Raw genomic sequence first — 24,283 nt, forward strand, 5'->3', positions numbered from 1 at the left:
AAATAAACAATATCTTAATGTGATCTTCTTTACCTGAATGTTTGGCATTTCCAGTCGGCCATCTCTGTCAGTGGTTCCTGGAGGAAGGGGTCCATTTACGCGAGACCACTGGACTCTCGCTCTTGTCACACCCTCGTCTCGGCATTGGAACACAACCTCTCGTCCTAAAATGAAAGCACGTGTTAGTTTCCCCAGACCAAACATTGGAAACAAACTCGACTTCCTTTACCATTCCTTCAATTTTACTCTATGAAGATCATGCAAGAGCAAATTTAAATTTTCTATTTTCAACCCTGAATATTTATCTCGTGCCAAATATTGCCTTTATTTTTTAAAAACATGCAAAAGTGCATTCTCGATACTGCCAACTGCTAACTTACCAGCTGAAGTTCCCATTTTTGTGAGGACAGAATAAAACAAATTAGAAATATGTTAGTATAAATTTAACTCAAAAATCGCCTTTTCAATTCCTACTGCCTCTAATTTATGGTATCCACTTTTAAAATTCATGCAGGAAAATCCAATTTAATAACATTTGTTTTTAAATTTCATCAAAATATTCTCTTTTTGAATTGCCTGAGAAATTTTAGCGCAATTTTCCATATCAAAGCCCAGCGTGTAACAACGATGCTGAAATTTACGTTAACTCACCTGTTTTGATAATCTGGTCATCTGGGTATGTTTTGAGCCATGGGAGCTCGTTATTCGGACCTGGAAACATAGGCAAATGTTACACCTCTGTGTAAAGCAGCCAAATAAACATACAAACACACATTATCAAATAAAATGTGCCCACGTTATGAACCAGCAAGAGTAGCACAGCAAACTATAATTTCCAACAGCTTTTGGTTTATCAAACTGTTTTAGCGTTTTTATTAATTTGGTGAATTTTAGTTGAGATACGTGATTAAATTTTGCTTGTTACTTATTTTTAATCGCGCAAGTCCTGTTAATGTGAGTGATTTGCGAGCGCGCGTGGTTTTAGTCGATTTCATGTTTTTAGGTATTCATTATTAGCATTCAAAATTTAACCGTGTGTTTATTCGCTGTTTACATTCAATAATTTAGTCAGTTCACTTACGCTGTGGCTATTCAATTTTGCGATTTTAATGATTTTCATACATCAAAACACAAAAGTGTACACCAGGTGTACACCGCAAAATCGACGACAATTACATGAGCAAATGACAAAAAGAGAGAACGACAAATATAACAGGGTTTGCAAAACACACTTTATCCGGAAATAATAAATTATACCAGAATAATCCTACTCTTTTTATGTTAATTGAACAGTCAGAAAAAATACGTGGAAATTCAAATGTTCCTATCAGTTTCCTTATAAAAATCACTTGTATTTTTACTGTTCATTTTTAGACTAACAAGTTTTGCAAACCCTAGAAAAAAAGCAAAAATCTGAAAATAAAACCGAAAGGTGAACCCATCGCCAAACACAAAAACAACAATTAATAGAATTAATAGATATTGCAGTAGTAAAGGTGAGTTGGATAATAAAAGAGCAGTGATGATGCCTTGGTGCGGCTGACATATCAAGACTTACAGTCCAACTCGTCACTCGTGTCTGGACAATCGATTTTATTGTCGCAGCGTGAACTCAGCGGAATGCAAGGGCCATTTTCGCAGCGGAACTCCCATTTCGAGCACGGCTGCCACTCTTTAATTTTGCAAATTTGGAATTTTTTAAACAAAACTTCGAATATTGCCTTCACGATAAAAATCATCTGCTTTGCATGGTCATGAGAAAGTATATAATTTTGGTGGACGACACTTACGGCACTCTTTTTCGTCACTGTAGTCGTTGCAGTTGTAGTTGCCGTCGCAAACCTGCGATTGCGGCACGCACTGGTCGCGGCTTTTGCAGGTGAATTCGTCCCGCAAACATGTGATTCCGGTGGGCGGCTGAGGGCCTGCAAAATAATTCACTGGATTGAGAGCAGTTTTAATTTTCTGGTTCAATAAAATTAATAATTTTTAATATTATATCAATCCAAGACAGGGTTTGCCAATTTTTCAATGCGGAAAAATGTGCAACAAACGAGTTGGAAAATATCAAGAATTTCTGGTTCTTCCGCAATCTACCGAATATGATCCTATTAAAGTTCATATTTTGCGCCTAATTAGACAGAGATTACGAAAAACTCAATTAAATCCATTATTTTGTAAAACCAAGGCACAAAAACCAAAATTCATGTTTTTTGTTCATCATTTGAATACAAATGCAGTGTGCCAGAAAATTGCGCGAAATTGCAAAAAATCCAAACATAAAACGTTTTTTCAACGCAGTGGTTTGGGTTTTTGTGACCCCTGATCCAAAAACTCTTCTGTAATTTTTGAAGAGAAATTAAACAGTGCAGACAAATCTCATGCCCAGTCCTGGCAAAATGAGTTTTCTACCAGTCCTGATAGGGTGCCAAACAGGGGGTGCGGAAAAAGGGTGAAATTAAATTGGTGCAGGTCCACTCTCGCTCGGTCGTGAAGTTAGTCTGTGGTCAGAGCGGTTACGTCGCTTTTAGTTCTCCTCGGGCCTCCAAGTACCTCTGAACCAGCAATCTTTCTCGTCTGAAAGGTCAGCGCAGTCGAAGATTTGGTCGCAGCGGAACTCAATGCTGATGCACTCGCCGTCACTACGGCACATGAACTGGTCTTCTTTGCTGCATCCTGCCATTTCAGGGCATTTTGCCAAAGACTTTCAACTTTGTTCGCGAAAATTGTTACTTTTGTACAATAAAATCTGCCCATTAAAATATATTATAAATTAAATAAAATCATACTCAAATTATGAAAAAAATTAATAGCGAAAATCACCACGTAGCTTTTTTACCCATATAAATAAAAAAACACTTGTGTTGCAGAGTATTTGAGGGAAAAAATAAAAAAATTGTCTCCTTGCTATCTTTTCAAATGATTAAATACTCTTTTAGATTCCCTTTCTTTGACAGATACTAACATGTAAAGCAAAGAATACAAAATGTGAACTTACTGCACTCCTCCTCATCAGAGCGGTCGCGGCAGTCGTACCTGCCGTTGCACTTGGCCTCTCTGGACACGCATTCCAAGTTCCTGCAGGTGAACTGATCGCTCCTGCACGACGGACGCGGTGGACGCTCTGCAAATGGTGTCGTTCTCAAAGGACTGGTCGCGACCGGAAAAGGAGCCACCCACCTGTGCTTGTTGTGGGACAGTTTTCCTCGTCCGAACCATCGCGACAGTCGTAGCGTCCGTCGCACTTGCGGTTCCTGTCCACGCATGAACCATCGCGGCAAGTCAGCTCGTAAGAGTTGCACGGTCGTGCTGTCAATTTTAATATTTTTGTTTAAAAATACCTATACATACATGTAAAAGTTCATCTGTTTTTGTAATTTTTACATGTTCAAAATCTGACAGTAGATTATTTTTTAAATAGCTCTGTCACACTAATTTCCATGATTTCATCAGGGTGGCAAATAGTTGCTACAATGATGGATAACAATTTAAATAAATCTTGTTGAATATTAAAATATATTCAAAAGCTAAAAACAATAAAAAAAAGACTATAATAACTCTCAATTCTGATTGTGAGTAAATCTAAACCAAGCTGACCTATATACGTTTAACTGAATTTATTTTCACTATAACTTTTTAAATCTGGCATTCATAGGTTAAAATGTTTTTGTAAAATTTCAGGGTCATTTTTTGGAGAAACCAATATTCTTTTCAATTATATTGCTGCAAAAAATTGTGAATTTAATAATTAAATAAAATGACTGGTCTGTGTTTGTAAAACAAATGGCAATGTACTCACGGGTAGTAAAAGCGGGAGTAGTTGGACATCCCTCCTCGTCAGCGCCGTCGCTGCAGTCCCGCCGGCCGTTGCATTGGTATCTCCTATCAATGCACGAGCCGTCCCTGCAGGTGAACTCGAACGGACTACACGTTCCTGATAATAAATTAAATTTAAATTTAATCAAACGCTTTATTTGCCCATCACTTTAAATGTGCATATTTCAAACTTTCAATTAATGAGTCGGAACAAATCTAATTTCATTGATTTAAAAAAATTAGGAATAAATATTTAAAAGTTTTAATTTTATCAGCAGATGAAGAATTGGATCAAAAATGGCTCAAAATTGATGTTTAAAAAAAATTACTCCACGAATAGATACTAACTTGGGCAGTTTCTCTCGTCCGATCCGTCGCGGCAATCGCTGACGCCGTTGCACTTTTCGCTGACAAGAATGCAAACTCCGTCATCACAAGTGAACTCGGAGCTCAAGCACTTGTTGGCTAATGTTTTCAATAATTTTTTATGAATTTAATGGCTGAAGAGGATCAATGAAAACTTACAGCAGTTTGTTTCGTCAGACCTATCGAGGCAGTCGTCCACCGAGTCGCAAAGGAACTCGCGGGTGATGCATTGGCCGTCACCGCAAGTGAACTCGTCTGATTTGCACGCGCTGGGGCCGACTGGAATTTAGCAGGGCGTTCGACTGAATTAAAATTTCAAGTGATTCAGGTTATATATGTATAAGCAATCTATGCGGAAATCAGCACAGTTAGAAGGTGTGCGGCGGCTGACAGCTGAAAAGAAGAAAAGCTATTGCACCTAAGACAGTGACGGTTTCTAGAAGGAAAATCTACAAGGTTTTGCATGAAATGCTGACGTTTCTTTGATGCAAACTGGAGCCAAAAACGATTTTTATAACATTAGATTGTTTAAAGCTACAAAACTTTTACCCTCATATTGAATCTGTAGCATAGTGCTACAGAGAAAAATGCTTAAAATAGTGCGTTCAATTTTACAAAGCTCGCGGGTAATTGTGAGTATTCCGATGATTTTGGCATATCACGGATGATTTAATTTCGATATCCATGATATTATCATTTTCATCAAAGATAATTAAGATGATATATGCTTGATTCAAAACTACTCAAAATCTACTTTGCACTCATGCCTTCAAATGATTGCTACGGCCCCTTCATTTGCGTAATTGTCGCGTGCAGGCCTCGAAATTTAGTATTTCAGGCTAAGCAAACACTACAGAGATGCGAGAGCAGAAAGCGCAGCAATGCAATGTATTTATATTTTGCTTTGAGAAACCATCAGGTTCGTCGGTGCTCTCGTCTGAATCGCTGCAGGAAGCCTCGTCCGAGCCGTCTTCGCAGTCGACCAAGTCGTCGCAGTATTTATCCATCGACACGCATCCACGGCCGTCGTTACACCTGAAATCGCCGTCACTGCACCCTAGACACGCGAACGGCACTCAGTCAGTCGCAAAAAAACAACCATTCGCTCTCAAAATGTGTGGTAATGTACAAATAATAAGCGGTGGTGTATGTACAGTAGCAAGCGTGACGGTGAAACATTGACGAATAAAACCACAAAAAGAGGGAACTCACCGCGGGATGTCAGGCTATATCAAAAGGGAGGCCAGTTGATGTTGTCCACGAAAGAAAATTGGAGGGTTTCATACTAAATATTTTGTTTGTTTCGTCATTCTTTTTCATCCTAGTCGCAATATGCCAATAAATTTGGCGTATATAAGCCGATGCAACTTTGAAAGTTTCTACGAAATATTTATATATACGGACAGATTCGAAAACTTTGACGTTTGAAATCGTCAGGAGGAGAATGGTTCTCGTTTTTCAGATTATTTCATTAAAAACTTCCTATGGCTAAGGCGCGTCTCTTTAGTGTATTGAAGTCTGACGCATCCTTGATTTTTTAGACGTATGCAGAAAGAAATCAGAGGGAAAATTGAGGGATCTCTTCGTGTACCTGGGGGCCAGTAGCTGGGCTTATCAGGGCAGTCACGTTCGTCCTCGGCTTCGGAACAATCTGAGTAAGTTCCGTCACAGCGTTGTCTGCTAGGAATACAGGTGCCGTTCTTGCATTGGAACTCGTCTTCGGCGCACTCGATTCTCGAAGGGGCGGAGGTCGGAGGGATAGTTGGTGCTGTTTGCAGGGTGTCAGTGAGCATCAGCAGTGAAAAAAGTTTCCATTTTCGTTTGAGGAGAATTGCAATGCGAGTTCTCTTTTTAACAGGAAACAATTGTTTACATCCCAAAAATATTTTCAAAAAGCATTTGAAATTATTGAATGCTTCTCAAGCAACCTCACGTATTTATGCAAATTACCTGAATAAATTAATACCTAATATTAAAGTAACAGGGTTTTTTTTAAACAGAATTGGGATGAAAATTGGTAGTCTCTTATTTGTTTGAGAATGACTTTGTGTAAATCGTCCTTCAAAATTATTTCCGACAAAAAATTAATATTTTAGTCCCAGGATGTTCACAAGAAATCGCATTGGTTCCAAAAAAATTTTGTCACCGATTATAATTCCAACTTGTTTTTTTTAATCTGAGTTAAAAATTATAAATTAATTCGACCATTAGCCGCAACCTGCTCATGCTCATTGTCAGATCGTTACCTTCGATTCTGCAATTCAGTTCGTCGTCACTGTACAAGCAATCTCTGACCCCGTCGCACCTTTTCCACTCTGGCACGCAACGGTTGTCACCAAGGCAAGCGAACTCGCCTCTGCCGCACAGGGCGGGTGCTGCGGGACACCGGGACACACGTCTGATTTACAAACACGTGACACAACGACAAGCAAAAAGCGTCTCATGCGATCAAAAAATTAGTACGTTATGGTTGGAGATTCTTTTTTTTTCATTAGGAAAGCAAAACAATACCTGTAGTAATTGGTTCCGTGTTAGTGCAAAACCGTTCGTCCGAGCCGTCCGGACAGTTGAGAAAGCCGTCGCAGTGGCTGCTGGCATCGATGCACGTGTACTTGTCCGCACACCGCCACTGGTACCCCATGCAATTTACCTCAACATCTAGTGAATAACGCATCATGCAACCCCATTACTCTCCAGTGCGAAACATGCGTCACGTCGATATGTCAATTATTTATTGAGTGAGGCATTAGGCATAATTATGGACGCTTATTTACATGTGTCGGCAGTTAGCAGCTGAAAAATTAGCGGATGTGGTATGTGACAATGGGGGTGAGTAGTGTTATGACGCGTTTTTCTAGAATATTGTGACTCGACGACGTTTCGGAAAATCATTGATCTTGACTGCTTTTACTTTCTCCAAGTTTAAAATTGGGTTTTTAAGCTTTATTTATGAATGGACAATAGTGGAACACACGAGGTACGATTTTAAAGTGAGAAAATAATTTGAAAAAGAGAGGATCAAGAGAATGGGAAAAGTATAATCCAAACTGGAGTGTTAAAAAATTATCGATTGAACCATTTTTGATTGCAATTTATTGAATCATAAAAATATTTTTAAAATTTTGATTCTGATACAAATTTTATTACTAGAAAAGTACAACAAATAAATAAAAAATATCTATTTTTGGCTTACTACCTTCCTACAGAGTTAGAAATCAGATTAAATTTGCCAAACGATTTATTTTTTCATGACTATCAAGTTATAGACGTTCAAAAGTCGAATTATTTTACTTTCAACGGCATTTAAAGCTATTAGGTATAACCAAAATACTTAAAAATTGTAATGTGGATTGACATTTGTTTCTTCTTTGAAAGTTTTTTTTTAAATCTAATACTTATTGTCTCCCTCCAATTTCCCAGAAAAAATACATAAATATTACATAAAAACCATAAATAACAGGAACTACTAACTATTCGTTTGGTGAACTGTCATCTTTTATCAAACACTAACAAATATCAGATTTAAAGGGGGGAATCCCATAGTTAGTTAACATATTTAAAAAGTTGAAAAATCAAAATTTTAAAAATTTCCGATCGTTTTTTAATTCATTTTTTGTTTAGGTAAAATTTAGCTATAGATGATTAATAAAAGAGGCAACGGACAAATCCATAAGACGGCTATGACATAAGATCTCGCACAATATTCTCGGAAAAATACGTGGATATATCTACAAATCTGTCCGAGTCGGTCGTTTGGTGTTAAAGTGGCGATGCAACACAGTTATCATGTTTTGCAAAACGGAAACGTTCACAAAGGCTCTCGCATACTCGACAGGCGTACATGACAAAGAACTAATAATCAACGGCCTTTCGTTCAGAGAGCAACCAACGGGAGAGAGAATAAAGGACACTGGACATTTGGACAGCACGTCTCAGCACCTGGGCCGCAACTCCGCTCTCTTGTCAGCTGCCTCACTTTTGCCGCATTCTCATCATGAGTAAAATTGCATTTGCAGCAGCAGTCAAAAGGAAAACAGGGGACTGGCAAAGCGGGTGTCTACTCACCACAGCCGAGCTCGTCAGAGGAGTCGCGGCAGTCGCGTCGCTGGTCGCACCTCTGGTTGTCGTTGATGCACTCGCCGCTACCGCACCTGAACTGGCCGGTAGAGCAGCTGGACGGACAGTTACTCTCGTCCTCGCCACCCGAGCAGTCGGACACACCGTTGCACCGCACAGACGGGTCCAAGCAGGAGCCGTCCGCACACTTGTACTGATCAGGAGCGCATCTGCGGGCTGCAAAAAGAACCCGTCCGCACAATCAAAATGTGTTCAATAGGCATTTAGCAAAGAAAAATCTTTGTGGGCTTGATAATTTTCTTGGGCAGAGGTATTTTTCGATTTTTAAAGTACTGAAAAGTTTTGAAAACCCCAAAAAATCATTCCTAAGGTTGCATAAACGAAAAATCTAGGAAAAGACAAAAATTTCCAGGTTGCCATTTAAATTTCTAAGAAAATCGGCTGCTAAGTTTGTACGCTAATGACGTAGCGAGCACTTTCTCCTCATTGAAAATCATGATTTATTTCGCCAGTAGAGAAATTTTTTTCGCACACTGAGTGGAATCGAAATACATAAGGCCAAAATACAAACCGTTTAATTTTCCATAAGAATTTGATAAAATCTGAAATTTTACTTGGTCCTGACTGTACACAAAAGAAATTAATTTTGGCGAGATTCAAACAACAACAAGTTAATAAAAAAATATAGATCTACTTTAAATTTTGAATCGGAATGTGAATACGCCCAAATATTCAATGTTTCGCAAAAACACTTTCAGAGTTTACAGAAAGACATCGATCTGGAAGTTTCCAGAATCAGAAAATAATTGAAGAGAAAAGAAAGAGGCTGACTGAGACGGGTTCCGCGCGCCCTGGAAAAACTGTAATACGTGGAAAAAGAGCAAAAGGCATAGATCTTCAAATTTATATTCTGGGTATTATTGCATGCTAGTTCTGACTGGCGAAAGATAAACAAATAATGGTATTTGATTGAAGTGGATATTGAAACTGCAGGATTTAAGAGATTTTCTGTTTAGACAAGCACAAGTTCCGCTTGCAAACAACCCTTTTAAGACTGTACAAATAAGCAAAATAAACACAATTCCCTTTACGTAAATATATAGGCGGATCTTTTAATGCAAAATCATTTAATACTTGCTTAAAGTCTTGACAATCTTTTACTCTATACCGCACTCAAGAGCTTTTTCACGTACATATTTCGCTGAAATGCTACAAGCAGCCAGCATGGCAGTCTGCAAAATTCAATTTATTGAGGACAGCCGCAGCCACACTCGATTCGGCAGATGGGAAAATAAGGAATCCTATTCGATCATTTTCCAGGAATGGAATAATAGATAGTGAAAGGGAAGCAATACACTTACGGCAGCCGCTCTCGTCAGATCCGTCGGCGCAGTCGGGTCGTCCGTCGCAGCGGGCACCTCGCGCGCACGTCTTGTCGCGACATTCGACTTCGTTCCTCGCGCATTCTGCGGCTGTCGAATCAGAGCGAAATTTATTGTCAGGCGGCAAAGTGGCCACAGCACAGTTTTACAACACACAGCCAGAGAGTTTTATTGTTTATGTACACATTGATTTTTATTTCAAAGAGAAGATGACATCAGAGAGCTGAAAACACGAAAGTATGTCAAACTGTTAGGGAGCTGAGAAATGTTTTGAGACGATAACGATGCAAAGTAGCGTGTTTATGAATATATTGAAAGGGCATAAGTCGACAAGGCAATTAACCGCAAACTCTGAAGCAGCCGACGCCTTTTTTTGCAATCATAACACCATATATTGACCTTGTATTTAAAAAACGCACCCTTCGTGAAAAAGACGAATGCGCTTTTTTGTTCAACATAAATACGATTTAAGAGTTTCCCACGTAAAAATCTTTCTTGAAATGAGATTTGAACCAACCCCTATCCAGTTGGGAATAATTGATGCAGCTATTGCATTCAAGAAAAATTTTTACTCTTGGTTAATGCGAATTTAGAAGCCCAACTTCCAGAGTTGAAAGTTGTGCACGGCTCGGAAAGAGGAAATATTTATATGATAAAAACACACACAAAAGGCAGACTTGATGAAGAGGAACACCACAAGAACAGAATACACAACCAAAGAGGAAGACACGCTCCTACTAGAAAAGGTAGAGAAAGGTGAATAACACATAAATAAACGTGATAAAAAACAGGGGGGTCCGTACAGCATGACAGCTCGTCACTGCCGTCCTGGCAGTTTTTGACACCATTGCATCGCTGGTTCGGTGGGATGCAGTGGCCGTTGTTGCACACGTAGTAACCTTGTTTGCACGCTGAAACACGCGGTTAATCTCAAATGAACTCGATGCTCAAAATCCAGCCTTGAAGTTAAAGCCCCAGCATGAAGCAATACACACAAAATTTGCACATTTAAATAACAAAAGCTAGTTTAAATAATTAATTATTGTCAGCAACAGACAAAATACAGATGAAATTTCGATAAAATGGGTTAATTTTCAAAATGGGTGCAAATTATACTGAAATACGGTTAGCAGTAAACATAACCACATATAGAATTAGACCTATGTACAAATTACATTATATTAGTTAAATTTTTTGTAGGGTGTTTGGTTAAGTTCCCAGTTAATTTAGACGGGACTGAAGTTTAAATTTTCAATAGATTATAAGATTTACTCAAGTCAATGGGCAAATAATAGTTGAATTTAAAACTGAATAATTTTTTATGGGTTTCAAGTCAATTAGTCAAATTTACGATCAAAAGATCATAATTTACTTGATTTTTTCTCTTTTTTATATTTTTAAATATGTAAAAATTGGTATTGATATAGTTGACGTAAAGGGACTATTCCACACAGAATAAACAACGATTTATACGATAATCATTACAAATATTCACTTAAACGTTTAAATCCCTTTCAACCAAGGTTAATCACAATAAAATTTAAATAATTTGGTTAGCCCTTTGACAACAGGTACATTCAAGTGCAGAAATTTAGCTTTCCGCTATACATGTAAAGACGGACGAACGAAAGAACACAAAAGAGAATCGACAAAAGACAACCAAAATTAATCGGCCTGTTCCCATCAAACGTGTCCGACAACACAGAGAGCTTTAAAACACGGAATCAATCGAGACGGACACTCGCGAGAAGCCAGAAATTGTGTGATTGTGGTCTCGATTACTTACGACACTGCTTCTCATCCGAGTTGTCCGCACAGTCGTAGTTGCCATCGCACTTTTTCGACTGTGGAATGCACCTGTTCGTGTCGCACCTGAACTCGCTGGGATTGCACGCTGCAAAACGCAAACGCTGCACTCAGAACAATCGAAAAATCTGGACGTGCGGCAAGCGGTTTTATTAGAACACTCCAGAGGGAGAGAATCCGTCAGGAACAAAGGGGCAATTTCGCTGGCCTAGCCGAATATGAAAGCGACTAAAACTGTTGCGGAGGGCGAAGGACGAGACTGCAAAGCGAGGAATGTGTCGGGTAAAAGTGGATCTCTCGGCCTCTGGTTCTGCCGCAAGATTTGCTGCCGCGGTAGAAAGAGTTAGTTAGGCGAAAAGGCACTCGAGAACACTAAAGGAGTCTAATTGTGCATCAGACAGAGGCTCTCGAGGCGCCTCTCGAGAGTCGCGCTCTTCTCTGCACTCAGCATCTAAATCATTTCTACACTCTAATCAACTCTTGCTGGTCAGCCCTAAAGGTGAAACGACTAATGCATCGATCAAGCCAGCTCCCAGAGCAGCACCGTGGCGCAAAAATGGAACTGGCACATGTACCAATTTTGAAAAACACTGCCGTTTTCAAAAAGAGTGCCCTTAGAATTCCTAATTAATCTGAGATTACAACAATTCTAATGAGAAATATACAGCTGGAAAAATTGCTGTTAAGTTTGGTTTGCGTTTGAAAACGACTGAAATTAATTTATGTTTTCTTTGGATTGAAAAGGAGCAGAGATAAAAATGGGTCACAAAGTTTCTGGGATAAATATACACCAACCGCAGCCCATATTTCCATTTTGAATCTATTACTCAGGTTTTAAACGTTTGTCTCATATTTTCTAAATAGATTTGACATAAAATCTTAACATTAGGATGGCTGGATGCTAGTTATTGATTAATATTAATAATTAATTCCCTATTCTGCAGTGTTTTTCAGAATTGCATCAAAAACACTTTTTTTCAGCAGCGAAAACAGCATCAGCAGCTAAGGCACACACGTGGCGAGGACATACCACACTTTGAGGGCACTGGCGAACACTGGACGGGGTTGCAAGACTGCCTGACGTGGCAACATACCAGCTGCACCCTCTGAATGCAGCCTGATCGAATTTATTTCCAAACGCTCCAATTAGTGAGTAAATTTGACAAGAGTTGGGAGGGCGCGGGCAACGTTCGAAAATTCTCACAGCCAGTACCGAACGGGATTTTTCATAGAGAGAAATTGAGAATGAGAAACTAAAGACCAAGATAGACCCGTGAAACCAGAGGGACACTTACGAGTGCTCCAACAGCCCTCCTCGTCCGACTTGTCCTCAGCCGGACAGTCGTATTTGCCGTTGCACCGCAGGTTCCGGTCGATGCACTGACCGTAGTCGCACTGGTGCTCCGTCTGCGGGTCGCACACTAAAAGTAGCAGTTACAACTGACTTTAAGTTTGGTCCCCTTAAGACGAAGAAGTAACCAAAATAACTTGAGTAAAAAAGCTACTCGTACCGCATGTACTTCATGAAATAAATAAATTACTACTGTCAGTGCGAGTCAAAATAAATTGTGTTTTACAAGTCTTGTAGGTCCAGATTTTTAGAGAAGAAACTGTTGAAATTAGTTAGTGAAATCCAAAATCGCTAATGCACGTCAACAATTACATATTTTTTTCTTTTAAAGCTTTATTTATTTTTAGATGTATTGGCGTATCTGATTTTGGTTGTCCATACGTTAATTGGGAATTTTCACGTCTAGAATGCGTAGTTGCAGGATTAAATCCGAAATCAGAACGAAATTTTAAGTAGAGAACACGCATATTAACTGGTGGTGCTTTCATATTCTGCTTGTTAAATTTTTCAATGATTGAAAAATCGTGTTTATCAGTTTCTGCTCTGAAAAAGGCCTAATCAACCGAAAAAAAGTTTTTTTTTCAACGAAACTAGTGGAACAAAACTGGAAATCAACTGTAGGTTTGCTAATAACCAAATCCTTCCGTGCGCTAACAAAGAAATAAATGCATGCTCCTAAACCTAGAATAAACTGTGCCTGAACTGAAACGGAGGAAAAATTAAACGTGAACAAATGATCATGAAACGATATAAAATCTGCAAACGAGCGAACTGAAAAGTGACCATCATGCAAAATTAATGTGCGAAGGATCTGCCGAGGCGCTTACAGCATCCATTTTCATCGCTGCGGTCGTACGGGCAGTCCACCTTCCCGTCGCACCGGAGACCGATGGCGATGCAAGAGTAGTCCTCGCACCCGAACTCACCCTTCGGGCACAGGTGGGCGAAAGCTGCGTCAACCCCGAAATTTTACTCTCACAAAAAGTGGCAACCCCTGCGTTCGACCTGATTGGCCTCTGCTTTCGCTCTTTTTTATCAGTTCGTATTATGCGAGTTTGTACCTGTCGGGAAACGCGAAGTGGTGGATATCGGCGGGGTTGGCGTCACGGTGGTCACCACCGGGCAGTTGAACTCGTCCTCGTCGTTGCTGCAATCGTTTATGCCATCGCAGCGCTGTGCATTTAGAATGCACTGGCCGTCATCGCAAGTGAATTGATCGTTACGGCAAACTGCGAGAGGGATTTGATTAATTCATTACGGATTCAGACAAATCGTTCAAGCTCGGAAATTTATGGAAGAGAAAAACGTTTTGCATTTAATTTGTCATTTTTTCCCTTACTTGGTAATTTATCTCATGTAATATGCGGTGCACCGTTGTTGCTCGATTAACCTTATTCATAAAATAATTATGCAATTTTAACAACAAGATAATTTAAATTAATTATTGGGTCATTATACTCCACTCAAGGCTCATTGTTCGTTTTTTTTTTAACTTGCGCAGTGCACGCCGCTCTCTCGAAATTGTTTTCTTGCAAATCGCTCCAACGACTAGAATTTTTGCTATTATTAATAATTTTTCAGCTTTTGAAGATAGAACGCTGGAGTCGATTAAATGCTCTGGGCGAGCTTGCGACATTTCAATTTTTTAAATGAATCAAATTTGCAGCACGAAATTTTATGATTGATGCTCGCTTTAAGATTCAATATAATTGAAAATGATATCTCAGAAATAGTGTGGCATACTGAACGCATAAAAATTCCTTTGGCTAAGTTTGTCATCTCCAGGCTGAGAAAGAAAATGTTTAACTTGTATCCAAAGATGAAACTGGTTGTTGTAACATTTTGTCGACACATCTTTGAGTGAATTTGCAAACAGGGCGTACAGCGCGGATTAATTTTCTGCAGTCACATCAATTTTTCTGGTACTTCACGTTTCACGACAAGCTCTCCTCCCGCTTGTGTTGCGGTCACGTAATTCAATCCGCGACACGAGCAAAAACCGCCGCCTCTGCAGCGGATGAGCGTCTCTAAAATTCCAGTCCGAATTCCAAAAGAGATCCTCTACTGCGTCTCACGCTCCACGAATCTGCAGACGCCAGTTAAACAATTTCGCCGCTTGATGCCCTGTTCCAAAATTTGACACCGATTTAGCGGCGAGTTCGCGCCTTTCGCGCTGCTCAAGTTGCATTATATTTAATATTTTTTCGCGCAGATCTGATATGATCCTCAATTAAAGCACGGACCACACGCATGCTCGGCCCGCGTCACAAGTGGGCAGTGAGTGTTGTAAAAAGTCTTTCGGGCGATGCACATTTCATTCGAAATGAAAAGTACGAGCACACAGACGTGTGCGTTGAGTCAGCAACCAAATGAGACACACGCCTTTAAACACACGCGCGCCCTTATCTCGGCGCTAAAAGGAGGTTGAGCAAATCTGCATACATTCATACATTTTTATCCCTGCGTGCACGTAATGCTGATACCATGTGTGTCTTTTAGCGAGGCAATTTGCGAACGGCCAATCTGCGATTACCGTCTAACTTCAGGATAAAAATAGAATAGGTGCTTGAAAATCCCAGGGAGTCCAGATAAGAAATTAAAATAAATTAGTCACAAAGAATGTATGTAATTCTTTCAGGTGAAGAGTTAAAAACATCACATTACCCGCGGCGTTTTAAATAAAAGTCTGTTTATAATGTAATATAAAAGTTCTATTAATTTTGTATTTATAGAGTTGTGAAAAACTAACACTAATAATGAATGAAATAGATGAAAAATATAAAATCGTATATGAATAGATAATTTAGTCTTTAATTTTATGGAAAATTTTAAAATAAAGTGGTTTGATAAAATTTATTTTACGATGGCTACTCCCACATTCAAACTACAAAGAATGGAAGGATGGAAAATGAATTGATTTCGTTAAAGAATACGCTCTCGTACTGTACAGCAGCCGTTTCGGCCCCGCAGACCTCATCAGGAGTATTGTACTTACAAAACAAAATTCATACCAAAGTATTAGCTGCAGAGAATTCTGAATCAGCAATCATTGAAAACGTCCGCCTGCACTCATCTCTGAGTGCATACGAAAAGATAAATGTGTTTTTTTGCTGTCAAGGTCCAGAGCGAGCGCTAAAAATGAACTCATGTTAATTTAGGCCTCTAATTTAATGAAAAATGCAGGAAAATCGTTGATTTAAAAAGAAATTTCAAAAGACAACCCCACTCAAGATTTAAGTAATTTTTCATCGTGGAAAATCCCTCCACATAATACCTATTTAAATATTTCCACTCCATTGAGTAACAAATTGTACTTTGCCATGGTTTTAGCTAAATTGAAAAAATTTCAAGCACCATCTACAGTGAACTAGTTTCTTAGAGAATAAGTAAACTACCTAAAATACCCTCTCAAAGAGTACCGTTTAAGACAGTTTCCTTTTTGTGCGCTTTGTTTAAGATTCAAGTCAAGGTCAGCCAACACAAATACCGCTTTTGTTATTTCCTGTATACAAATACGTATCGATTGGATTCACGCTCGTGTCCATTAGCAAAATTACGGTCGGAACCACGCACTTGACGCGTTCCCTTGTCCGCGTTTACTGTTCGTACGTGATTTCTGCGAGGAGAGCTGCTGCTCTCGCTCGAATTTTTAAACACAACACAGAATATATTAAGCGATTGTGATTATTGACACTCTGGGCCGGCGTCGCGGGTCTGCCGAGAATGACATCAGGCCTAGACCAACAATTACGTCATGCCGGCTCACTTTTTTATATTTATTCTCGCCAGAGCCAGCGGAGTCTGAATGACACATTGCTCTTTTATTACCTCACCCACGTAGTTTCTCACACACAAGCAGCAGCTTCTTCTTTTCCTCTGGTACACGGAGAATTTCCATAAATAATGCACTCCATAGAAGGCTCTTTCATTGCTCATACTTAACGTGTTGCACAATATTCAGTAAAATTTATTTTCTAACAAGATAACCCTTTGCTTTTAAATGTGTTTTTAATGTGAACCGCGGCTATTTTTATTATTTCGAATTTGATCGGCTCGGAGGCACGCGTTGGGTTTTAAGGCACAATAAAACTGCTCAACGGATAACAAGCGTCTGTTAGTCAGGCGGGCAACATTCGCGGCGTGGGCTTTGTTTCTGCTGTTAGTTGGCTAACGAGTCCATCTCCAGCACTTGACCCGCAGGCTGGATCCGTTTGCTTTTCCAGAACTTATTAACCTTTTCTATTTTGATTATTCCATCATCACTAGTCAGTTATGTTTGTCATTTCTGGACGCCTCTTTCAGTGACTAATTTTAACGAAATGGCTTGATTGCTTCCATCTCCTTCAATTAATTGAAGCCAATAAAAATCCATTCCAATTACTGAAAACCCATTTCTGTGAGATTTTCAAAGAATAGATAGGAAAAAAAGATAACTATCTAAGCAATGAAAATAATATAAAGAATCTTGTTACTTGAAAAGTGTTTGAACATTTTTTCTTCTATTGCTCTCGTAGATATCGCATTTCTTCAGCTTATTCTTTTTTATTTGAATACATACATGATTCTTGATTCTGAATTGTTGACATTGTTGTAAACACGATTTTATTAATCATTCACACACCATTCACAACGGATGCTCATTAATAAAAAGTCGCAACCGTATACATGTTATGCTGATAATGCACGAGATTTTTTTAATCCAGTTTTTTGTTCAGTCCAACAACGCAAGCCTTTCATTCGCTTTTTGTGCTGTCGACCCGGCGCGCACATCGCATGCATTATGATTCCACGTCGACGAGGGCAGACGGGCAGCACTTTTTTAATTCAATTTGGAAACCCAATCTTTACAGCTGATCACATTTTATTTGTTTATCCGCCGCTCGAGGGGCTCGTCGTTTTATTTTCCTTCTGCTCGTCGAGTTTAGCTCCAGCGTTTTTCGGAGGCTTCCGCGTCCGATTTTCATTTTTGGAGAAGAGCGAGCGCGATTGTTTGTTTTCGGTGTTCAAAACTGCTGGGCGGATTCTTATTTATTTTGCTGGAAGACCTGAAGTTGTTTGGTGCCGAGATGCTGACGATATTGCTTTGTTAATGTGATGTAAATTCAGGCTGGAGCATTGGACGCAGCCTTTGTCAAGAAAATATTAACACTTTCCTGTATGAAATATTGCAATAGAATGAGTTGAATATTCATGAAATTTTCAAGTTTGGCTTGGATACAAATTCGTATATTTGAATGAATTTGATATTTAATTATTCGTAAATATTTCCTCAGAAATTGATCACAAGAACACTTGGAAAACCAACTATATTTCAAGTAAATATAGATGAAAATGAGCAAATATAAATCTCACTACAGATAACATTTAAAGGTTAAGGTTAAAGTTTGCAAAAATTTACTCTTTATAACTCCGTTTTTCAAAGAAACAACAGAATATTCAATGATTTTTTTCCACCGAGCATTTTTTTGACGAGGACGATGAAAAAATTGCTTTCAGTGCATTTTCAAAACTCAAACTTACACAGCGTCCCTGCCCCCAGCCACGAACGTTTGCTTCTCATATACTTGTCGCACCGTTTTGGGCTCGTAAAGCCGCGAGCACATGCTGCTGCCCGGGAAAATGAGTCTCGCTGCGTTTATTTTCTTAATAACTCTTCGTTCTGTGACCATGTGAACCGTTTCTTCCGCGAGACGTAAACACTAGCGATATGCTATTTTCTTCCCACCCTGGGGAGAAGCGGACCGCACCGCTCGCGGCTAACCGAAACGCGAATTCCAAGGGACGGATATAGCCTTGTTAGCACTGGAATATTCAACAGCGACACATTGTCGTCACGTATTAAGAAACATCCAGGATTTTTAACGCTCTTGTAATAATGTAGTTTCACGCACCTCACAACAGGTTATTTTTATTGATGATGATGTTTCAATTTTGCATAAATAATTACTGTAAATTCCAAAAAATAGTGCTCTTTTCCTGTAATTGAATTTGGTGGATTTAGAATTACCACAAACTTTGTTCACTTCCTCTTCAAATAAAGAATATTTATACTTAAGGCACGTTTTTGTAGTTGATCCATGTTGTGTTATTTTAGCAACTTTAAACTCAGTTTTATTTCAGAGAAATCCCTAATGGGGTAATCCTGGTATCAATAATTTTCTGATGTAATAAATTGGGGCACTCCAGAGTTGAAAATAAATTAACGACAATGACTTGACACTCGGTGCTCTAGTGACCTTTCCCTTATGAACAACTTCATTACGTATTCCTGAGAAAACGACTTATTCCCCCATTCCGTATTAAGAGCTCTGGAGTATATCATCCATGGCAGGATGAGTGTACCATCAACATCTATTGTGCGCTCCATATTTTCATCTTGTCTCATATAATAACGTATATATGTATGTATTTACCCCTCTGCATTTGCTGCTGGTATGCTCATTTTTATTGAGCTGGTAGTCTCGTTTCCACATTTATAATATAATAATCAGCGCAACCGGCGAGGGGGCTAATAATGCGTGGCACATCCTCTCAGCTTGCCAGCCTGTTTGTCTTTTGATAGGCAAGCTCAACAACTGGATCTTAAGGAAGACGATTGTTTGCCGCAGAACGGAGGAAAGGAAATTAACGCAAGGTGGCTTAGGAATTCGCGATAAAATCGCAACCATGTGAATTTTCCTGCTTGCTTGCCAAAAGTTTTTAATTGAAAAAAGAGATGGTTAACAAATGGCTCTACTCTGGTGCAGATTTTAAAGCGTGAAAGGCTATGGACACTTTTTGAAGTGAAAAATAATCAAACGGGGTTTCGCACTGGAGATAAAATGTTTCGGTCTTGTGAGATTATTTTTCTCTTCAATTTCTCGCTCCATACTTGTTCTAAATCCACGCAGAAAAGAGCCTTATTTATTTTTCTTCATATCATATATTTTCTTAAGTGTGCATTTCTTCCTATTTTTGCTAATTTTTAATTTTTCCTTAACTCAAAATCATTAACTGGTTTTAACTAAAAATCTGTAACTCTTTAATTGAACAGTTTAAGTAGAATTTTATCAAGCTATATACGGTATTCAGAGTTTTAAACGTTATTTAAATTATAGAAAAGCATTAGAAATTATTTCTGAGAAGAAACTTCCACTCAAGCTTAATTATTCTAGAGGAATTGTAAACCGGACTTGATCTTTATTCATTTTCTCTCCACTGATGTCGGCTATAAAGTTTGTACCCTATTTGATGACAGCCAAGGTTGGCTTTTAAAAGAAACCAAAGGTTAACTGTGAAAACAACAATAAATAAGTGGCTCCTGGATTTGGCATTCATATACACATGTTTACATAATATGATCTTACGACACAGCAAAGTATAATTTTTCGTGTTTTGTTAATTGATCATCTATATACAACTCACCGTTTTCAATTTTTAAAATTTAAAAGGCCCATCAAATAAAAATATTCAAAAAACGAATCATTTTTTCCAAAATATTTTAAATTTCTACGGAGAATCTTGTGGTATCCAATTAACTAAGAACCAGCGAAGGATGACTAAGCTCTCAGCCCTTTGAAAACACACTGTCAACTCTCGCATTTAGACGGTAATCAATAATTAGTTTCGATTCAGGTAGATGTTAATTTGATTCTGTTTGTGCGTGAAAACGAAACCTTTCGCTTTGCATTTGATCCATTGCAAGCAAATTTCGCGAGCCTCACGCACCCACTCGAGGATTTGACAAGTGCGCCGTTATCTATCATGTTTCTGTTTTCGAGTCACTCGAGACTCAAAGTGCGGAGAATAAAAGTAAAAAATGCGACGCGCGCGGATGGGGAAAAGAAAATGTTGATTTGTCAAGAGGCCTCGATTCACGTAAAAGTGCGCGCAAGAAGCTGCATTAGCGGACAGACAGAGAAGAAGTGTCTGGGGGTGTTCGAATCAAGATAAAGAAGTGAGCCGACCGGTTTCCTTTTAATCATAACCATCAAACACACCATTGAGCGAGAGGAGCAGCAGCAGCAGCATCCTTTTACAACAAACCGCTCTCTGTAGTTTGTCTCCGCGCGCCGAAAAGTCGTCGACCCTTTCGATTTAAATTTTAAATTCCGCGTGCCCAATTGGTTTGACGACGTTTTTGATCTTTTTTCCCTTGAAAAGTGATCAGAGCGACGCAAAGAGAAAAAAGATAGAAACAGGTCTTGCCTGAAGATGAGTCTGCAGGTGTCCCGTCGCCGGTCGGGGACTCTGTCAGTGAATGACTCTCATGCGTAGCGTGCGCGTATTTATCTCCGTTCTGCGACAATCTGACACTTTAAATTTCTCGCTTGAGAAGTTGCTCGGCTTGTAAACTTTGACGGGAGTTATTGTGAAATGGTGCAAGTGAGCGTACAAGTGTATGTCTGCCACGTTTAATGTGCCGCACTCATATTTTGGATCTAGTACAAGAGGTTAATTGTAAAACAGTGCATTCCTTATAATGAGTTGAACTCGTGTTTTTATGTTATTTCTTAGCATTATCATGAATGAGTTGCTTTGTAGATAAAAAGGCTGTAAAATGTAGATGGTCGACGTTTCCCCTAAAACTCTTTTCGTTATTAATTGAGCACCATTCATGCCCAATTGTGTGAGTTGTTTTTAATAAAGATCTAAAAATGTGTAGATGTGTCAAAATATACCAATCTAAAACCTCTGACTTCCATAGATTTCTAAATATACATATGTTTAAATAATCGAAAATAACTATAAAACATCCAAAGCAAGATATTTCTCAAAACAGACCTTTATCATGTAAGAAAAAATGCCGAAATAGCTTTTTAGTATTATATTTAAATAAAACAATTAAAATAAGATTAAAAATAAACGTAAATTTACTCTCTGGTTTGATAGAGAGACTGAAGATTCAGACAAAAAAACTTTCTTTAGAAATATTTACTTAACTTTTGTAATAAATTCATCTAGAAGTGGGATTATTGGCGATACCGAAACGCAGACGTTGATTTTTTTGTGGGCGGTAAAAAGTTGAAACTAACTGTTCTTATTTTTGATGTTCATATAGATTGTATTCGACGAATAATTCCATGCCCATCCTTCACTGGCAATTTGACTGCTGAACGGTAAAATTATTTCTTAAAGTGAATAATTGATTATTCATGTACTTCGCTTTATTAATTTTTCGTCGGCCGCACCTTTTACTTGAATCTCGTTAGGCACGAACGTTCTCAGCTTCCTCTTTGATAAAAGGGGCAAAATAATCCAATTTCCGCGCCATCTTGGCAAAATATAATTCCCACCCTGACGCGCACACACATTCCGCACGAATAGCTGACTACTTCTGAATACGCACTGTATAGGAGCGGTTGAAACGTAAACACCATTAAGGCAATTAGGGATTTTTTATCAGATGGCCGATTGATTTTTGTCTCTGGCGTCCGCGCGTGTTTGCCGGTGTAAACAATTTTTTGAGGACATGCCGCCGCTCACACAAATAATCTCGTTTCCCTTGAACACGCACATTTTTCATCAGCATGTGAACTATTTTAAAAAGTGCATTAATTTTTATTTCCAAAAGGGATTGAATGAACAAATCCAGTGTCGGATTTTACTCGCTTTGAAATCAAATCTGTTTGTCACACCGAAGAGCTGCTGCGCCTCTCATTTTAAATTCCGCGATCCAAACAGGTATACAAACTCGCAAAATAGCAAACCCACACACAAACAATTAATTTCGTTGGGCGGCGAGGGAATTGGTTTATCATGTACCTTCGGCGCGGACGGCTGAGTGCATCAGCAGCAACACGAGGGCGGTCCCAATCGTGGGGCCCCACATGATGGGCCTGGCTGGTGGGTCCTTGGTTCCGCGCCCGACGCACGCACTTTGCCAACGCGCACCACGAGACGAGGCAGCAGCGATACTGTGAGTAAAGCCGCGCCGGCCAGCAGCCTGACTCAAATTCGAGCGCTGTCCCCCCTCCACCCCCAGGCGGCCGCCGGGTGGGGCGGCCCGAGGGCGCTAATGGGGTACATTCACCCACCCCCGAGTACGCAACACGTTCATTCACTCTTTCCAGATTCGTTTTCAGAATGGCTGTGTATTAGACTCACTTTTTATACTGCCTCTTTGAACAGAATTCAAAATAATTTTTAGCTGCGGAACTTTCAACTGAAGGAGGTTATTTTTGTTTAGAGAAAATGCAACTTGTTAGATAGGGCTTAAAATTAATTGATTTTCTCATTTTACTACAATTTCGACTTATATTGAACTACGATTCCCTCCCAGGGTTCCTGGTTTTTTCTTCAAAACGTGGCAAATCTCATGATTAAATGCAAAATGATGAAGAGGTGAACTTTTGTCGGCACTTTGATGCTTTAAAACGCTTTTTATGCCATTTAACTCTCGGGAATTTCCAATAATTTGATTCCAACAAGTAGTTTTTACCTGTCCGTACAGTTAGTTTTAATTAGAAAATGGCGAAATAGGTTCACCGTTGGGAGGGCTTTTAATAATTGCCGGAATTAATCGAGATATAAAAAGGAATATATCTGTGACCTTTTGAAAATTAGGCGAAATCCGCTTTTATTTGGATTTTTGACTCTATTAAATTTTAAACTCGTATCTGAAATCTCCTTCTTCTTCTTCTTAATTTTAAGACTTCGAAACCTGTTTTATCTGAGCCTTCTATTTCTGGATCTTATCTAGGAAAATATATAATTTTGCCTGGCAAATTATATTCTTAATTTAATTATGGTAGAGCATGATTTGTTTTGTATCTTTGGAGCAGTGACTGACCGTGAGATGTTTGATCTGTTAATGCGATTAAAAATGGAGCAGATAAGAATTGACTGAGTGGAATGTTGCTCTAAACAAACTAGTTATGTTGATTCAAATTAATTTGTCATTTTTTTTCATGAATTTGTCTACCAACCACGTTAGCTACAAAAATGCGAAACAATTCTCCAGAGAAAAATTTTACTCCCCAGCCATGTAAATTATAGGTCCTGTAAAAATTCCGGTCGGGGATTTACTGCAAAGATTGATGAATGAAAAATTCCCCGGCAGCAGTTTATGCAAAACATACACGTCCGACGAATTTTGCATCTTGAACCGAAAATTACAGTTTCGGTCGTAATGATAGATCACGCGCGGCGGGCAAAATGTGGAAAATTAGATATTTCTTCTGCTCGGCATATCGCTGGCAAACTTTTCAATATCCATACCTTGTTCCCACTCAGATAAACCTCTGACCTGGTCGCGATTTTCGGGTCAACGTGTTTTTAACTAGGGGTCAACTGCGCGCGCAAATTCCTGCGTTTATTTGCACCAGCATGGCGGCTGAGGGGCCACAATAAATTACAATTAAAACCCGAGTCAGCCGCGCGCCGACGAGTCTGCATTACTTCACTTTTTTATTGGAATATCTGTTGGCCGGCAACACACAGCAAAAAATTCAAATGAGCCGGATAAAATTACTCGCTTGTTCTCTCTCTCTCTCTCTCTCTCTCT

General features: G+C 39.1%; 1 protein-coding gene across 7 annotated transcripts in view; it reads right to left on the bottom strand.

Annotated features, from left to right (window-relative positions):
- Nucleotides 1-24,283, bottom strand: part of trol (terribly reduced optic lobes) — an 89,572-nt gene that overhangs the window by 26,040 nt on the left and 39,249 nt on the right. The window contains exons 9-29 of one of the 7 annotated variants that reach the window (XM_065493396.1): nt 13,860-14,027; nt 13,626-13,748; nt 12,743-12,868; nt 12,478-12,564; nt 11,428-11,535; nt 10,445-10,552; nt 9,621-9,731; nt 8,248-8,475; nt 6,694-6,840; nt 6,429-6,557; nt 5,774-5,950; nt 5,096-5,239; nt 4,342-4,461; nt 4,165-4,281; nt 3,800-3,934; nt 3,181-3,309; nt 2,999-3,124; nt 1,791-1,925; nt 1,559-1,672; nt 652-711; nt 34-164 (exon numbers count right to left, since the gene is read on the bottom strand). In XM_065493396.1, coding sequence (XP_065349468.1) covers nt 34-164; nt 652-711; nt 1,559-1,672; nt 1,791-1,925; nt 2,999-3,124; nt 3,181-3,309; nt 3,800-3,934; nt 4,165-4,281; nt 4,342-4,461; nt 5,096-5,239; nt 5,774-5,950; nt 6,429-6,557; nt 6,694-6,840; nt 8,248-8,475; nt 9,621-9,731; nt 10,445-10,552; nt 11,428-11,535; nt 12,478-12,564; nt 12,743-12,868; nt 13,626-13,748; nt 13,860-14,027 — 2,723 coding nt within the window. Of the gene's footprint in view, nt 1-33; nt 165-651; nt 712-1,558; nt 1,673-1,790; nt 1,926-2,998; nt 3,125-3,180; nt 3,310-3,799; nt 3,935-4,164; nt 4,282-4,341; nt 4,462-5,095; nt 5,240-5,773; nt 5,951-6,428; nt 6,561-6,693; nt 6,841-8,247; nt 8,476-9,620; nt 9,732-10,444; nt 10,553-11,427; nt 11,536-12,477; nt 12,565-12,742; nt 12,869-13,625; nt 13,749-13,859; nt 14,028-24,283 lie in introns of all 7 variants that reach the window. The other 6 variants (XM_065493397.1, XM_065493399.1, XM_065493398.1 and 3 more) reach the window with 6 other exon arrangements.

Source organism: Cloeon dipterum, chromosome X, assembly GCF_949628265.1.
Source record: "Cloeon dipterum chromosome X, ieCloDipt1.1, whole genome shotgun sequence".
Taxonomy (NCBI): domain Eukaryota; kingdom Metazoa; phylum Arthropoda; class Insecta; order Ephemeroptera; family Baetidae; genus Cloeon; species Cloeon dipterum.